We start from the raw sequence: 14,433 nt of genomic DNA on the forward strand, positions 1-14,433 counted from the left end.
TCATGACCAACGTCCACAAATGGCGCCATCAGGTTCGTTGACATGAAGAGGACACACGGTCGCTGAGGATTTGAAGCTGGCCATCTGGATCCTGTCGCTGGACTCCGGCGGCGAGTGGAGGAAAGGCCCGGAGTGTCGTGTCGGAGACATTTGGGCAAGCGAAAAGTACGTTGTCATGGGAGTGCCGCGGATTAGTCCGCCTCCGGTGTGCCCTGTCTTGCGCACGGTCAACGATAATGTCGTCTGCGTTATCGTGAACGATGCCGACGAGACTGTGTACGGGAGTGTGGATGTCATAGCCCAGCATTTTCTTGCCATCGACGTGGAACGTAAGGATCGAGGTGGGTGCTCTGCTGTCCGTCGTTACCAAGCTTCACGCCTTCACCCTGATGGTGGGGTAGAACCTGTACGGCTGTACCCTAACCACATGGCTTGCGAATTCAGTGAGTACATGGAACACTGACAGGTATAGAGGTACAAATAATAGCCTCTAGTACTGCTAGGACCATCCAAAATACTTGTCATTGTCAATTGTTGAGTAAATTTTATTTTAGGGAACTTTTATTATCAATGTTTCATTTTGTACCATCCTTTAACCAATGATTTTACTTTAAATTGGATATTTTTTACCTTTGTTTTACATTGGTTCACCCTAACTCTCTTCTCAAGTATAAGTATATAAATGGCTCCTACTCATCAATAAACTCACATAGCAATATGCAAGATAATTTCTTTGGCATATAACAAGTTTGATGTAGATGGATAAAATAGTTGAGGGGTTCAAAATATCACAAAAGTAAAAATACCCGATCCAAAGTAACAACATTGTTTAAAGGGTGATCTAAGATGAAATATCGGTAATAAAAGATGACAAAAAGTAAAATTTACTCTTAATTTTTCATGCATATTTAGTTCTAAAGTAAAAATCTGTATATTATGTGGTGTAATTAGGATTTATATGAAAGGTGATTTATCTACGTGTAATAGGTCAAATCAATGGTGGTCCACTATACAATTTTTATCATGTTATGTATTATATTTAGGAATAAGACTACTTCACCCCTAAAGTATTGATGCTGATCTACATAACCCCTGAAGTATGAAGCTGGGTATTTTATTCCCTAAAGTATCAAAATCAGTTCAAATAACCCCTAGAGTGGTTATTGAAACGGGCTCTTGAACTAAAGAGGAGACTTTGAAATGGGCTAAGTATTTTATTCACAAGTGAAACGCCCGAGACTGATGTAAATTAGTATTAGTATAGTAACTTTAGGCTTGTCGATTAGTGCGTGAAAAGCAATAGTTAGATAAATTTGGGTTTACTAGACTAATCTTTGCGCCACACAATCATTTACATGTCAAAACTACCTATAAAACCACTGTAGGGGTTATTTGAACCGATTTTCATACTTCAAAGGTAGAAATCTAGTTTCGTACTTTATAAGTGGTTAAATAGACCAACCCCAACACTTCAGGGTATTCCTTATATCTACTATAGTTTTAACTTTGAGTTAAATCTTAAGGTGGTCCATGCCCCATGGCAGTAGCGGAGCCAGAAATTTAAACCTGTGGGGTCAATTACTAGTAGTTTGTATTTAAGTGGGGACATTTCTCTTTATTGTTTTGGATTTATACATAAAAATTGAGATTTATAGGACGTTTTTCAAAAAGCTGGGGTCGGCCGACCCCACAGAAATGGCCTAAATCCACCACTGCCCCAGGTGCCACCTAGTTAACTCTGCATATGGGCCTATGATCCCTTCGATCACTTTTCATTACTACAATGGTGTTTGAAACTGATGGATATTAAGCTGGTGCATGTAGAATGAAGAAAATAATTAACACATGATTGATTAAAATTTAATTATTAAAAACTTGACAAATTAATTTATTTGATAATTTTAACGTAACTTTTATATAGAAAGTTTGAAAAGTGTAATAATGGAAACTGAGATAAAATCTGTACGTGTTAAATATATTATTCCCCTTTTTAAATTTATAGAAGAAGTTAAATATGAACGTTGGAAAACGCTGAACAAGTGAACATATCCCGCGATCCGCATTTGTTGCGACTCGTTTCGATCAACTGATTCTCCTTCCCGGCCGGACATCCACATCATCCTGCGATCGTTCGTTTCCCTAGTCGTTCCAGGCTTTTTCAGCTCTACTCCCCTCCACCCAGGCGCAAATCATCCGCCATGGCTCCCGCCTGGGTCTTGCTCGATCGCGTCGTCAAGCCCGCCGTCTTCGACGAAGAAGAGAGCAAAGGTAAGGGAGAATCGACCGGCGCCCCAGTGAAGTACCTTCCAGCCAGATTAAGGCAGGAAGTCCCCGCCGGCATGCGGAACGTGAAGCCCTACCCAGAGGTTGCGGATCCTCCCATTGTATCTCGCTTCTCCATGCTGATTTCGCGGAAGGCGATCAGGGTAGTGGAAACCATCCATGTCGAGTGCGCCGACAAGAGCCTTGTCTTGTTCTACGCCGGCACCGGCTTCCCCGGCTTCTCCCACGGCTGCCACCTGATCTACGACGCCATCGACGGTTCTCTCACTACAGTGCACACGTTCCCCTTTCCTGTGTCCGGAGTCGTCTGGGTCGGCACAGCCGCTGTCCTGCGCCATGCCGGCGGCGGCGGAGGAGGAGACGGTACTACCGCCTATGTCATCGCCGAGCTGCTCAGGCCGTTCCATGGCTCCCTTCCCGATGCCACGCTCGTGATGTGGTTGTCGAATTCCCCCGCGTCGACCTCCGGCAGCAATGGCCAATGGGTGAAGGAGGACGTTCGCCTTCCCGGCGAGGTGTGCACGGGCACCGACCCCTTCACCACCGACTTGGTGTTCTCGTTCGGTGAATCGTGCCTGTGCTGGGCCGATCTGTTCATGGGCATCCTGTTCTGCGACCTTGCGACGCTGCGTGCGCCTCGGTTCCGTTTCATCCCATTGCCCAAGGCTTGCTCCTTCGACCCCGTCGGCAAGTATGGCCGGCCTCACATGCCCGAGTTCCGTTCCATGGGCCGCGTCAACGGTGTCATCAGGTTGATCGACATGGAGGGTTTTACCAACGAGTACCTGGCCGTGGATGAGGTGAAGCTGACCATCTGGACCCTGTCAGCCGACCTCAGCGAGTGGGAGAAAGGCCCGGTGTGTACTGTTGGAGACATTTGGGCCAGTGAGGAATTCGTCGCCATGGGGTTGCCGCAGCTTAGACCGATGTGCCCTGTCCTGAGCATGGTTGACGAAGATGTCGTCTGTGTAGTCATGACTGAAGTCGAGATTGAGGAGAGCGATGTCACAGATTTCGACGATGAGGGCAACAAGCTCAAGTTCAAGGCCCAGTACGTTCTTGACATCGACGTGTTATCCATCACCCAGCACCACATTGAAAGTATGGGTGATCTTATACCAGATCTCATCGCCTGTGAGTTCACTGCATACTCGGAGCTCTCAAAAGGCATGCAGGTATTACTACTACGACACCCAACATACTTAGTTATTTACTCACTTGAAGTATATTGTTCTGTTAACACAATAACACTTTCCACAGTTCTAATGCTTGGTTATCATGCCCAGTCAGTTACATCTTAGTATCTCACGAGTAACGGAGTAAGTATATTAGGCTAGTTATCCTACTGAACTGAACTCTAGATAGCATATGTGTGTGCTAATCAGCCATCATGATTGTCTAATGCCAAATGACTTAGCTCTTTTGCCATGCTACAGCCCTCCTCGTCCAAACCAGGAACGCCATTTTTGCATTCTGTTGGTACTTCTAGGAACTGGAGAACGCTGTCATAGTTACTTTCACTTCACTACAAAGTTGTGATGGCTTGTCCAGTAGATGTATCCAATTGAATTCTTGATTCCCAATTGATATAGACCTATTTTATTTAAAGATGTTACATGTGGTAAATTCAAACTGAGCACCAAGTCACCAGCAAGGTTCTGTAATGAAATTTGTGAAAAGTGCAATCTATCCATAACGTGTGGGCTTGGTTGATTTTAGCTATTTTACTTAAATGCCTCTTAGAATTGACCTTATCAGCATGCCCTTGTGTGAGTATTGCTCATTATTATTTTAGAGAGTACAGACAAATGGGGCCAATGATAGGTATGTTGCGGCGAGGCAACTACATCATCTGACCAAACCTGACCATAATTCTTGTCGCAGTTGTACGAAAATCTCTTTTCTTTTTTACTTCTGAAGTTTTTTTAGCGTTGTGTGTTGGAAAAGAGATTTGTCTAACTAAAATTCTCTATGTAATAAGTATAGAATCGTATCCTCTATACCATAGTATATGGAAATATCATGTGTAACAGTGTAAGGCCCTAACTGAGTTATGTTACTTTCCCTAGCTGGTACTCCCTCCATTTCACATTATAAGACTTTTTTGTATTGCACACATTCATATATATGTTAATGAATCTAAACATATACTCCCTCCGTTTTGAAATGTTCGATACCGTTGACTTTTTAGCACATGTTTGACCATTCGTCTTATTCAAAAACTTTTGTGAAATATGTAAAATTATATGCCTACATAAAAATATATTTAACAATGAATCAAATGATAGGAAAATAATTAATAATTACTTAAATTTTTTGAATAAGACGAATGGTCAAACATGTGCTAAAAAGTCAACGGCGTCAAATATTTTGAAACGGAGGGAGTATATGTCTAGAATGTCTAGATTTATTAACATATATATATATGAATGTGGTTATATGGAATCAATATGAAAATCTGTGTAGTAGATGTCCTAAGACTATCTAGGTTTCTCAATGATGAATTTTCATTTATATATATTTGGCCACATATTAATTTCCTGTCTAGCTCTGTTAATTGTAACTTTGGTATGCACTGAGGGAATTATTGAAGTGGATTAAGAACCATTAGGCCATTTTAAATTTGTCTAGTTTGACATACATTAATTTGTTTCTGCTAGGCAATGGTGGAAGGAAATGAGGGTGAGGAAAGCACAAAGCGGATGAAGGTTAAATGATCTCTGCATCATGTGGAACTTCGATGGTTTTTGCAACATATCAAGTAGGATTAACATTGAAGATTGGTGTTTGATTAGCACCCATCTATTTGGAAGGATGAATGTGATGTAATCATTCTCTAGAAGTTATGATGTTATTATCAGATGGTAGTAAAACTGAATTGCTAGTGTGTTTTTGTTAACGCTGATGGTTTTAACATTACTTCATAGCTACCTTTGAATTGTCTGGTCATGCCGGGCTGGTTGATGGCTGACTCCGATAAGTGATACAAGTGGTACCTGATGATATCTTTTGTCAAACTCTAGCACTCCAGTCATTAACTAGTTGTAAATGGAATAGTATTAGTACTTATCTTAAGGCAAAATCTCAAAATCGTACAGTCTTGTTCTTTTATTTAAAAGAAAGAATATTCTGTGCACAATCTTGGAACTCTGTGCGGCACAATCTTAAAACTGTGTGCTGTAGTTTTTTTTTTTTTTAAAAAAGAAAACTATGTGCTGTAGGACGTTTTGTGTTTACATCAGACTACCAAGAAAAAGAGAAGTGAAATTTTACGCATTTCCGTGCCAATATACCCAAGTTGCTACAGAGTACAGAGGATACTCTGACTCATACTCTCTACGTCCATTTGATATTTTACTTAGTCAATTTTTTTAACATGTAATCAAATTTATAGAAAAATATATTAATATTTTCAATATAAGACAAACATATTATCAAATTATATTTAATGTTAAATTTAATGAAACTAATTTAGTGTTGTAGATGTTACTAATTTTTTCTATAAATTTAGTTAAACTAAAAAAATTTTAATTAAGAAAAAAGTTAGACGTTATACAATATGAAATGGAGAGTATCTCCCAAAGTTAGCACGGGAGGAAGTCAACTCCAACTCTCCAGTGAGAGCCAAAGGAGGCATTTTTTGAAGGCACGATCGACTGACTGGTTCGAAACAATGACACTACTTTAGGATATTTTTGTTGGATCAGAGGAAGTGAAAGTTTATAAAAAATTTTCATTTGACCATTTCCAAGTTGCTATTGTTTGGAGTGCACCAGTTTCTCTATAAAATGGGCTGATCGATCTCCCAAGGTTAGCTCTGCAGGAAGAGCTTGGTCCTACCACAGAGCTCGAAAAAAAAAGTGCTTTCGAGTAGACACGAGTCACACGATCGAGTGACTAGCATGGCCACAATCAGAGGCAAATTTGGGATCATCATGGTTGCGATGATCTTGGTCGTGCGCATCATCGCCTTCGCATCTGCCAGTGACAACGATGAGCTGCCGGCGTTGTTCAACATCCTGCAACAGAAGCCCGGGAAGGCTGCACAGGTCGGCTCCGACTGCTTCGACGAATGCTGGAGAGACTGCATCCTAGGGACACCGTTTACGAGTTTGTGCGACCAGCTATGCTATCAAAAATGCCTTGTTGGTTCCCGGAAGATCTGAAGCAGGCGCTTGCATTAAGGTTGGTCAGATGCATCAGTAGTGTCTGCGCTGCGCATCTGCGTTCAGATAACAACATTGCGATCATTTGTTTCGTCAGTAAATTGAGTATAATAATTTAGCATTAGCATGCGTCGTCTCTACGTACACATGAGTTTGCTTTAGTTCGAGCATTCACAATGTATAATTCCGTATGGGTATTAAGGTGGGGTCCACAGTATGAATAAAGCAATGAAAAGATCTGTGCAATGTATGGAGCCCTTCCAACTCTAAAAATGGGATCCACAACCATATAATTATTTCGTTTTTTTCTCTTCCCTATCGGTGCTCTCGTTACTTTGCCTGCAACATTGTAAAAAAGAATTGTTATTTTATTTGGAGTGTCCGTCCTCACGTGAAGGGCCGATTTATTAGGGCTAGGGTATGATACCGCCGCAATGTATAGAGCATGTGCTACAGTGAAAAGATTCTCTTAGTACCCTTGTTAATTCACACATTGCAGATGCTCTTAGTACCGCTTTTTTCTTCGAGACTCCAATAAATGTTTCGGCTGTTCAAGCCGTCATGGTGTTAATTTGGTGCGTAGAGAAATACTACTACTACCTCTACTATGCTGACATCGAGCCTGTTCACTTTGATATCATTTTCAACCATACCATTTTTGGTAAAGTTGCTAAAAAATGTCTTCCTTTAATTTGTTGCTAAATTTGGTAAATACATAAGAAATCTTGCCAAAATTTTGGCAACATTGATATCTTGCTAAAATTTTGGTATTGCCAAAATTTGGTAAGGTTTATTTTGGTTACAATCTGAACAGGTCCATCGTTTTGCCTTCATGGATCAATAATTCCCTGTGTTGCACAGATATGCCTTCCTTTTCTTTGTTTATGTCATTAATTATATAATAATGTCCTGATGTGTGTTTGCATTTAACCATTTAACATGAAAGAACACACCGACCCGTTCATCCGCAGCAACTCCTGGTTGGCCTTTAGATAATGTATTTAGAGATTAGTAATGATTTAGGCTCCATTTAAAAGCTATGCGACAAACGAGAGAACGTATTTTTTAAGATAAAAAAAATACTTTCCCTTGATTCTAGACTTACAACTTGCAACCATTATCTAGCTCCTTTGTGCTTCTGGGCCTCGCCAAACCAGCTTATGCCTCCCGATGGTCACGGTGAAGCTATGGAATGCCAACCACAAAAGTAGATCACCATCAACTTCTAACTCTGGCTTAATCCTCAGCCAGGCGAATAGGATCGAAGTTAGAGTAGGTGTTGTTTGCTTCGAGAGGGTGGTTATGGCCACTCTGGACGTTTTGGTGTAGCCGCGGGCGGAGAGCCCTAGCTTCCGGCGTCCCGCGCGCTCCCCATGGATCTGAACAAAGCGACACTCTACTTTCATGAGGCCACCGGCCCTTCCGCCATGGCAGAATCATCGGAGCTCCGATGATAACTTGTTTTGTAAAACTACGGTCGTTATTAACGGGAGAGTGAATATGGACTATATCCTGATTAATATAGGGGGTTTTTTGAGATATTATGTATCAGGATTATTAGGGGCGATCAGAAATTTTGCAAATTGCTCAAACTAAAATCCTAGCTATTGGTTTTTAGAATACGTAAAAGCTCTGCGTATCTTTTGTGTCAAGGAGAGAGGAGTTTTAAACTTTTACAAACTATTGGTTGAGAAAACAAAGGAACACAAAAGGAAAGGAACAAAAAAAGAGAAGCGTGAGCCGATATGCGACAAGTTTGGCGATTGATAAGCGGGAGGCTCCTCAGATGGGCAGGCCGCCCACGAGCCAAACCGTTGCTTCTTCCGTGGCCGCACTTGCTACCTCTTTCCACGATTTCCTCTCATTATTAAACACCATATTGTTTTGTTCCTTTCAAATGTCCAGGCTACCAAGATGACAATGGTGTCAAAGCATCTCCTATTTGCTTTGTCAATCTTCTTCCTAGCGTCGCACCACCACTCAATGAAGCAAGCATTGTTGGAGGGGAAGTAAAGGGGCTGTCAAATGGTGTGGAGCTTGGATTTGGGGCAGTCGACAAGGATGTGGTTGATGGTTTCTTTTTGTTAGTCACAGAAGACGTAGGAGGTAGGGTGTGGCAGCCCTCTTGTGCTCAGCATGTCCGCCATCCAGCAGCGTCGGTATGCCACAAGCTAGGTGAAGTATTTGCACTTTGACTGTCCCGAGCTCTTAATACTAGCTATTAGTAGCTGTAGAAGATTTTCAAAATGTCTTCTACCTACTATTCCATCTATCCAAACCATTATTATTTGAATTAAGATAGCAGGTAAAATTAAATGGAGGGTTGAAGAAGTTTGAAGTTGTCATATTTTCTATCACAAATTTTAAACGTTGTAAGTAATAAAATTATTGGTAGCTATCCCATTTCTTTCAAAATGCCCCCGGCAACCGGCGCTTATGCCTGTCGCCGTCTACTCCGACAGCCGCCTCGTCGCCGCCATGGTCCGATCCCTAGCAGGCATCGCCTCTCCCCTCTCTCGAGCTACCTGTTGCCACCACCTCACAAGAAAAAGGACAATATATGCCACTCCATTCGTTGGGTTTCGATAAAATGCCATCCACTACGATGCAAAGGATAAAATGCCACTCAGTAGGTTATCTTCGGTATATTTTTGCCGCTTTGAGAAGGCTTAAGACTAAAATACCCCTGTTGTGGAGAGAGAGGAAGTGAGATAGAAGCCGGACGGCGGCCGTGGTCGCCGGTGGCGAGCACGCGTGGGGCGGGCGGTGGAAGCCTGACGGCAGTGGAGAAAGAGGAAGAGAGAAGGGAGCCGGACGACGGCAGTGGTCGCTAGCGGCGAGTGCGCGGGGAGGGGGAGGGACGGTGGAGAGAGAGGAAAGGAGAGGGGAGCCGGACGGCGGCCGTAGTTGCCGGCGGCGAGTACACGGGAAGGTGGGGGAGGGGCAGTGGAGAGAGAGAGAGGAAGGGAGGGGGGTGCCGTACGGCGGCTGTGGTCGCCGGCGGTGGTCGCGGGGGCAAGGGCAGGGGCGGGCGGCGAGGACAATGATGGACGACGGGGAAGATAGCGACAGGCGCCCGCCGCTTGCCGCTTACTGGCGTCGCGCGCGCGCATGCACATGTCCTCCTCCCCTCGTAGCCGCTCGCCGGAGCAGTCCTCCCCTCGTCGCGCACTCGTCGCCGGCGACCACAGCTGCTGTCCGGCTCCCCTCTTCCTTCCTCTTTCTCCCCACAGCAGGGTTATTTTAGTTTTAAGTCTTCTCAAAGTGGTAAAATATCCCCAAGATAACCTACTAAGTGGCATTTTATTCTTTGCATCGTAGTGGATGGCATTTTATCTAAACTCAGCGAATAGAGTGGCATATTATCCTTTTTCTCCCACCTCACTGCCTCCCGTATCCCGAATCCTACTACCATCCTCCTTTTCGTCCTATCCTCTCCCAGACCATGGGGATGGAAGCGCCAGATCTACCGGCCCCTCCGAGGTACGCGCCACTCGTCAAACTCCCCTTTTCTTTTTCCAGTACCCCAAGATCTGTCACTACCGCCTGCCGCCAAGTTCTAAACAATGCAGGATTGAGGTGGAGAACTGCTTCTCCCTCTCTGAAAATACAGGGTCCATGGTGGACATGATCAATGTCGCGGCACGATGTGCCTTTTTACTTTGTGCAAGTGAGATTTCATATGATGTTGGAGAACGCTACAATTTCGCGAGCATTCTGCTTCATTTCAGATACACCTGTTGCTCACTGCACAAACTCCTGGTAATTCCCATGGCATCTGATGTGTTAGTAGTGTGGTATGATGCTTCATGAATTTATACTAGTACTAATGTGCTAGTGTTAGTTATAGAATGTTTATTCATCACCCGGTTCTTTCCAGAAAATATTGTACAGCTTATACCCAATCTTATGGCTTGTTTTCATCTGGAGTGCTCAAGCCTCAAGGGACATACATGTATTACTGCTACTACCACCACTTAACAAGTTACATACTCATTTTCATCTGAATCACAATTCTAATACTTGTTTCTTATGCCCAGTCAACACTAACTTAAACCAGTTACCAGACTGAACATTAGATAACAAATGTCCCAGCTCCCTTATCATACTAGTGGTTAATCTCTCACACGTCATATTAACTTAGAAAGATGCTTTAAATGATAACCAAGTATTACAACTGGTGCCTGATACTCTGATAGAAACCTTTGTTACATTCTAGGACTCGGATAAATGACATCATCTATTATCAACAAGGGATAACTCTTCTGTAGTAGGATATGGATATCCATGTGAGGTCATCAGAGTAGCAAGTTGATGGATCATCGCCATGATGCTATTGCTGCATACGGAAGATGACCTGATTTATCTATAAATGATGCAGTGTGCTGATGACCAATGCCATCTCTGCATCAGTCAGGTCCAAGTGAAAGCGAAAAAAAGGCTTTTCAGAAGACAAGATCAAGTGACTGGACGGTCACAATGAGAGCAAACTCGGGACTTATCTTTGCCGTGATGATCCTGATAATGTGTGGCGCATCTGCAGCTTCCAGTGACAATGATGAGCTGGTGGCACCGTTCGACACATCCAATGGCCTGAGAACGCTGTGAACGGCCACTTGGGCTGCTACCCCGGGTGCTTCAGAGACTGTTACAAGGATGCCTGAATGCTGTTCTGTGAGGAAATTTGCTGTCAGCATGGCCGATCTCCTTCGGTTCACGCATCAGTAATTCATCTATTTGCGTTCAGATAACGTTGTGACCATTTCTTTCAGTAGCAGTAGCTTGCGTCGCTCTCCGCATGAGTGATCTTAAGTCTTTGGCAATTCACTGTAATATATACTAACATGCTTTTCTGCGGGGTCCCCCATTTTAATTCTTCAAGCCGGTGAGGTGTGTAATAGATTGGGATGGCCTATGGCCGTGATCTAAGGGCAGTTGATGTTTGTGAATTCAGACTGTTCCTGTCGATGTCATGGAACGCATTGTGGACTTGTGCTTGGTTGTATGAGGTGATGTTTGATTCACTAGCAGTCACTGTTGGTTAGATGCAAAAGGATAAATGGCGTCTTGCATTGCTGACCCCTTACTGGTTGCAGTCCAGATGTAAAAAAAAAAAATGCAGATGAACTTAGAAGACCTTGGACAAGGATACCAAACTTTAATACCCATGTGTGTCAATTACTCCATTCTGATCTGAAGATTGACTTTGCAGTTTGCAATCTTGCTAAACTGAAGATAGCTGTAAGTATGGTGAAAGAAAAACAAAAGCTAAAAAAAAAGATGTTGTCCGGACTGCCATGTGCATTGTATTCTACAAGGCGGTTTTTGCAGGGAGATAATAGAGGTGCACACAACTCGAGTATTCTGAACTCTCGCATATGATGCAAGTGGCATTCGCGAGTTACTTAGTGCGATGACCACAGATCTCGAACCAATGATCCATTTTCTTTTTATAACTATGATCCAATGATCTGCAACCATAGATGTATTCCCATGTTACCTGATACAATAAGATGTGTCAGTTCATCTATATAAGACATCTACAGTAGTAAGACGAAAGGGAGCCAACTTCTGTAGAACAGTATTAGAGAGGGTCAGTATTGCTCATACAACTTGTCCTATATGGCCGTCACTACAACGGGATCAAAGGCCATCGCGGTCGCCTTCTTGTGCATCGCCTGCTTCGCCCTTGCAGCGGGCGCCGCCGCCGACGCGCCGCGGTGGCTTCACATCAATGCCGCGCGCGTCGGCACGAGCTGCATGGAGTGCGTCCTCTCCTGCATCTCCGGCGGGGGCCTACTCGACGTGTGCCGTTCTCTCTGCGAGGATTTATGCGATGATCCAGAAGCCTTCACAGTCGTAGGTAGCAGAAGCAGTAGTCACTGAAACATCGATTGGCCCATCTCTGCCAGTATTCAGATTGCCGTCGTAGTATCCTCAGGTCCATCTTAACTTGCCAGCTCTGTCCGCTATTACTGGTTTTGGATCCTGGATGAATGAAGTGATGTATTTGCTGGTTCTCCTGTTTATGCACTGTCGCATCATGGCCGTGATGTATCATGTATGTGCCCTGTTCGATGTGTGTGTTTGACTGACAATGCTAGATTTGCCGAGCCAAAGATGCCTCCGACTTGACCCTCTAGAAAGGCAGAAACCAATTTGTCACTACAGATCTGCAGGCGCTGCATGCTAGCAGCACCGTAATTTACAGATAAAAAAAATATGTGTTCAACCTTTCTCAGATCACTACAGAGTCTGTAACTGCTTGGCTGATCAGTTTGGATGCACGGACTCAAGTCAATCAACATCCATTCTGATCCCAGCGACAGAGCCACTACTTGGCTGATCAGGCAATTTACTCTTGTGTTTCAATAGTTGTAAGAATCGATCTACTAGTATCATTACCTGGTCGAGATTCGAGAGACACGATGAATAAATACGTAGTACGGCATAGTGCTCGAGGCCAGGCAGCAGTTGTTCGACCAGTGCGGATAGTTTCTTCAGAAAGAGAATCCAAGAAACAGGCATATTCGCAGGCGCATCGTTGCCAACCGCCCGGAACAAACGTGAATCAAGTTTGTCCTACGAACGCTTCACTCCTCGCCTCCCCGCTCCGCGTTCTTGCGGTGGATTCGCATCTTGTGAAATGCGAATCCAACCGAAGGAGAATCGGTTCTACAAATGTTCGCTTTCGCCTGAATCCACCACAATTGCGTGCATGCCCAACTCGAATTCTACGAGGAATCGGAATCATGAACCTCTCAACCACGATTACTTGTCAGTTGTCACCAGGCAGATAACAAGCACATGCGTGTAACACCTCAAAAACAGATTCTGAAATGCGAATTCCAAAGCCAAGTGGCTACCTGTACATCGCAATCACCAGGTCGGTTCAATGTTAGCAGTGTGATCACGCATTCACATATATGAGACCCGTGAGGCCGTGACAAACATACTAGAACATATGTTGAAAATATGGTCATAAATCGGTATATTTTAATCCAAAATGTTAAGACAATAATCATGGCATAAACAGTGTAGGGTGATCTAGTGATAGCATGTAACATTATCAGTAGCATACTAAAGGCATCATGAACAACATTATGAATATCAGGAATAAGAACATAGCAGTAACGCAGTAACATGCTAGAGGCATCATGAATATCAGGAACAGGAACATAGCAATAAAGCGCTAACAACGAGAACAGGAACAGGAGAAGGATATACCCTGAGAATGGCCCTCCGCTGGATTGTGAGGCAGAACTGCCTCCGTTGGTGTTGTTGTTCGCGGCACCGGCTCCAGCTCCTGGCGCACCACCTCCAGCTCCAGGTGGCGCACCACCTCCGCCATCTCCTCCAGCAGCAGCAGCGGCGCCGGCTCCAGGCGCAGACATGGTGGGCGAGGACGAGGACGAGCAGTCGTGCGGGAAGCACTCCCCAAAAACCTGATCACCTGCCTACCCGGTGCGCAGATCTCAGACGAAGGTGTGGTTCCGGAGGCCCTGCTCCTTCTGATCTCTCGTGCACGCAAGCGATCAGAAGCGAGGAGGCGAGAGCAGCACAGGCGCGGAGGAGGAGGAACTAACACCCGGGAAATAAGCAAGCGGATCGTTCTGATCGGACTCACGGTCTCCTTATCTATCAGGAGAGAGGCAGTCATGGGAACGTGGGATCATGGACGCGCTGTTGCGGAGACAGTCGATCGGACTCACGGCCTCCTTATCTATCAGGAGAGAGGTAGTCATGGGAACGTGGGATCGTGGACGCGCTGTTGCGGAGGCAGTCGTGGGAACGTGGGTTAGTGGTTGCAAAAGAGTAGCGACGTGACGCACGCACGCCCTCGGCCTCGGCCCGGCCCGGCGCGCGCGCGCGTGTGGCTTTCCGACCCCCACCTCAACCAGTCAACAGGGAGCCTCCAATAACTCCCTATTTAGGTTGAGATATTCCTCGCTTAAATCCTGAGGTGGTATTATTATCCTTAACA

At 44.4% G+C, this 14,433-nt stretch overlaps 2 protein-coding genes across 8 annotated transcripts; both read left to right on the top strand.

The window, feature by feature from the left end:
* Positions 1–2,198: 2,198 nt before the first annotated feature.
* LOC127768493 (uncharacterized) lies at positions 2,199–5,353 on the top strand. Its single transcript, XM_052294080.1, has 2 exons — positions 2,199–3,458; positions 4,944–5,353. Exons 1-2 carry the CDS (start codon positions 2,199–2,201, stop codon positions 4,998–5,000), a joined length of 1,317 nt encoding a protein of 438 aa, XP_052150040.1. The 3' UTR covers positions 5,001–5,353.
* Positions 5,354–9,034: 3,681 nt separating this feature from the next.
* LOC127765403 (uncharacterized) lies at positions 9,035–12,719 on the top strand. 7 transcript variants are annotated; one of them, XM_052290302.1, is made up of 3 exons: positions 9,067–9,932; positions 10,022–10,211; positions 10,863–11,582. In XM_052290302.1, exons 1-3 carry the CDS (start codon positions 9,895–9,897, stop codon positions 11,055–11,057), a joined length of 423 nt encoding a protein of 140 aa, XP_052146262.1. In that variant the 5' UTR covers positions 9,067–9,894; the 3' UTR covers positions 11,058–11,582. The 7 variants fall into 7 exon arrangements, 1 of the variants encoding a protein (XP_052146262.1); XR_008016115.1 differs by having other exon boundaries at positions 9,068–9,381; positions 9,771–10,211; positions 10,831–11,578; XR_008016114.1 differs by having other exon boundaries at positions 9,035–10,211; positions 10,669–12,719.
* The last annotated feature ends 1,714 nt before the right edge of the window (positions 12,720–14,433 follow it).

The sequence above is a fragment of the Oryza glaberrima genome, chromosome 3, assembly GCF_000147395.1.
Source record: "Oryza glaberrima chromosome 3, OglaRS2, whole genome shotgun sequence".
Classification (NCBI taxonomy): domain Eukaryota; kingdom Viridiplantae; phylum Streptophyta; class Magnoliopsida; order Poales; family Poaceae; genus Oryza; species Oryza glaberrima.

Excerpts from the sequence above, each read along its gene's own strand:
- LOC127768493 (XM_052294080.1), top strand. The coding sequence starts at position 2,199 with ATGGCTCCCGCCTGGGTCTTGCTCGATCGCGTCGTCAAGCCCGCCGTC. Across the intron at positions 3,459-4,943 it reads AGCTCTCAAAAGGCATGCAG|GCAATGGTGGAAGGAAATGA; the intron begins GTATTACTACTA and ends TGTTTCTGCTAG.
- LOC127765403 (XM_052290302.1), top strand. The coding sequence starts at position 9,895 with ATGGGGATGGAAGCGCCAGATCTACCGGCCCCTCCGAG. Across the intron at positions 9,933-10,021 it reads GATCTACCGGCCCCTCCGAG|GATTGAGGTGGAGAACTGCT; the intron begins GTACGCGCCACT and ends TAAACAATGCAG. Across the intron at positions 10,212-10,862 it reads GCTCACTGCACAAACTCCTG|TCAGGTCCAAGTGAAAGCGA; the intron begins GTAATTCCCATG and ends TCTCTGCATCAG.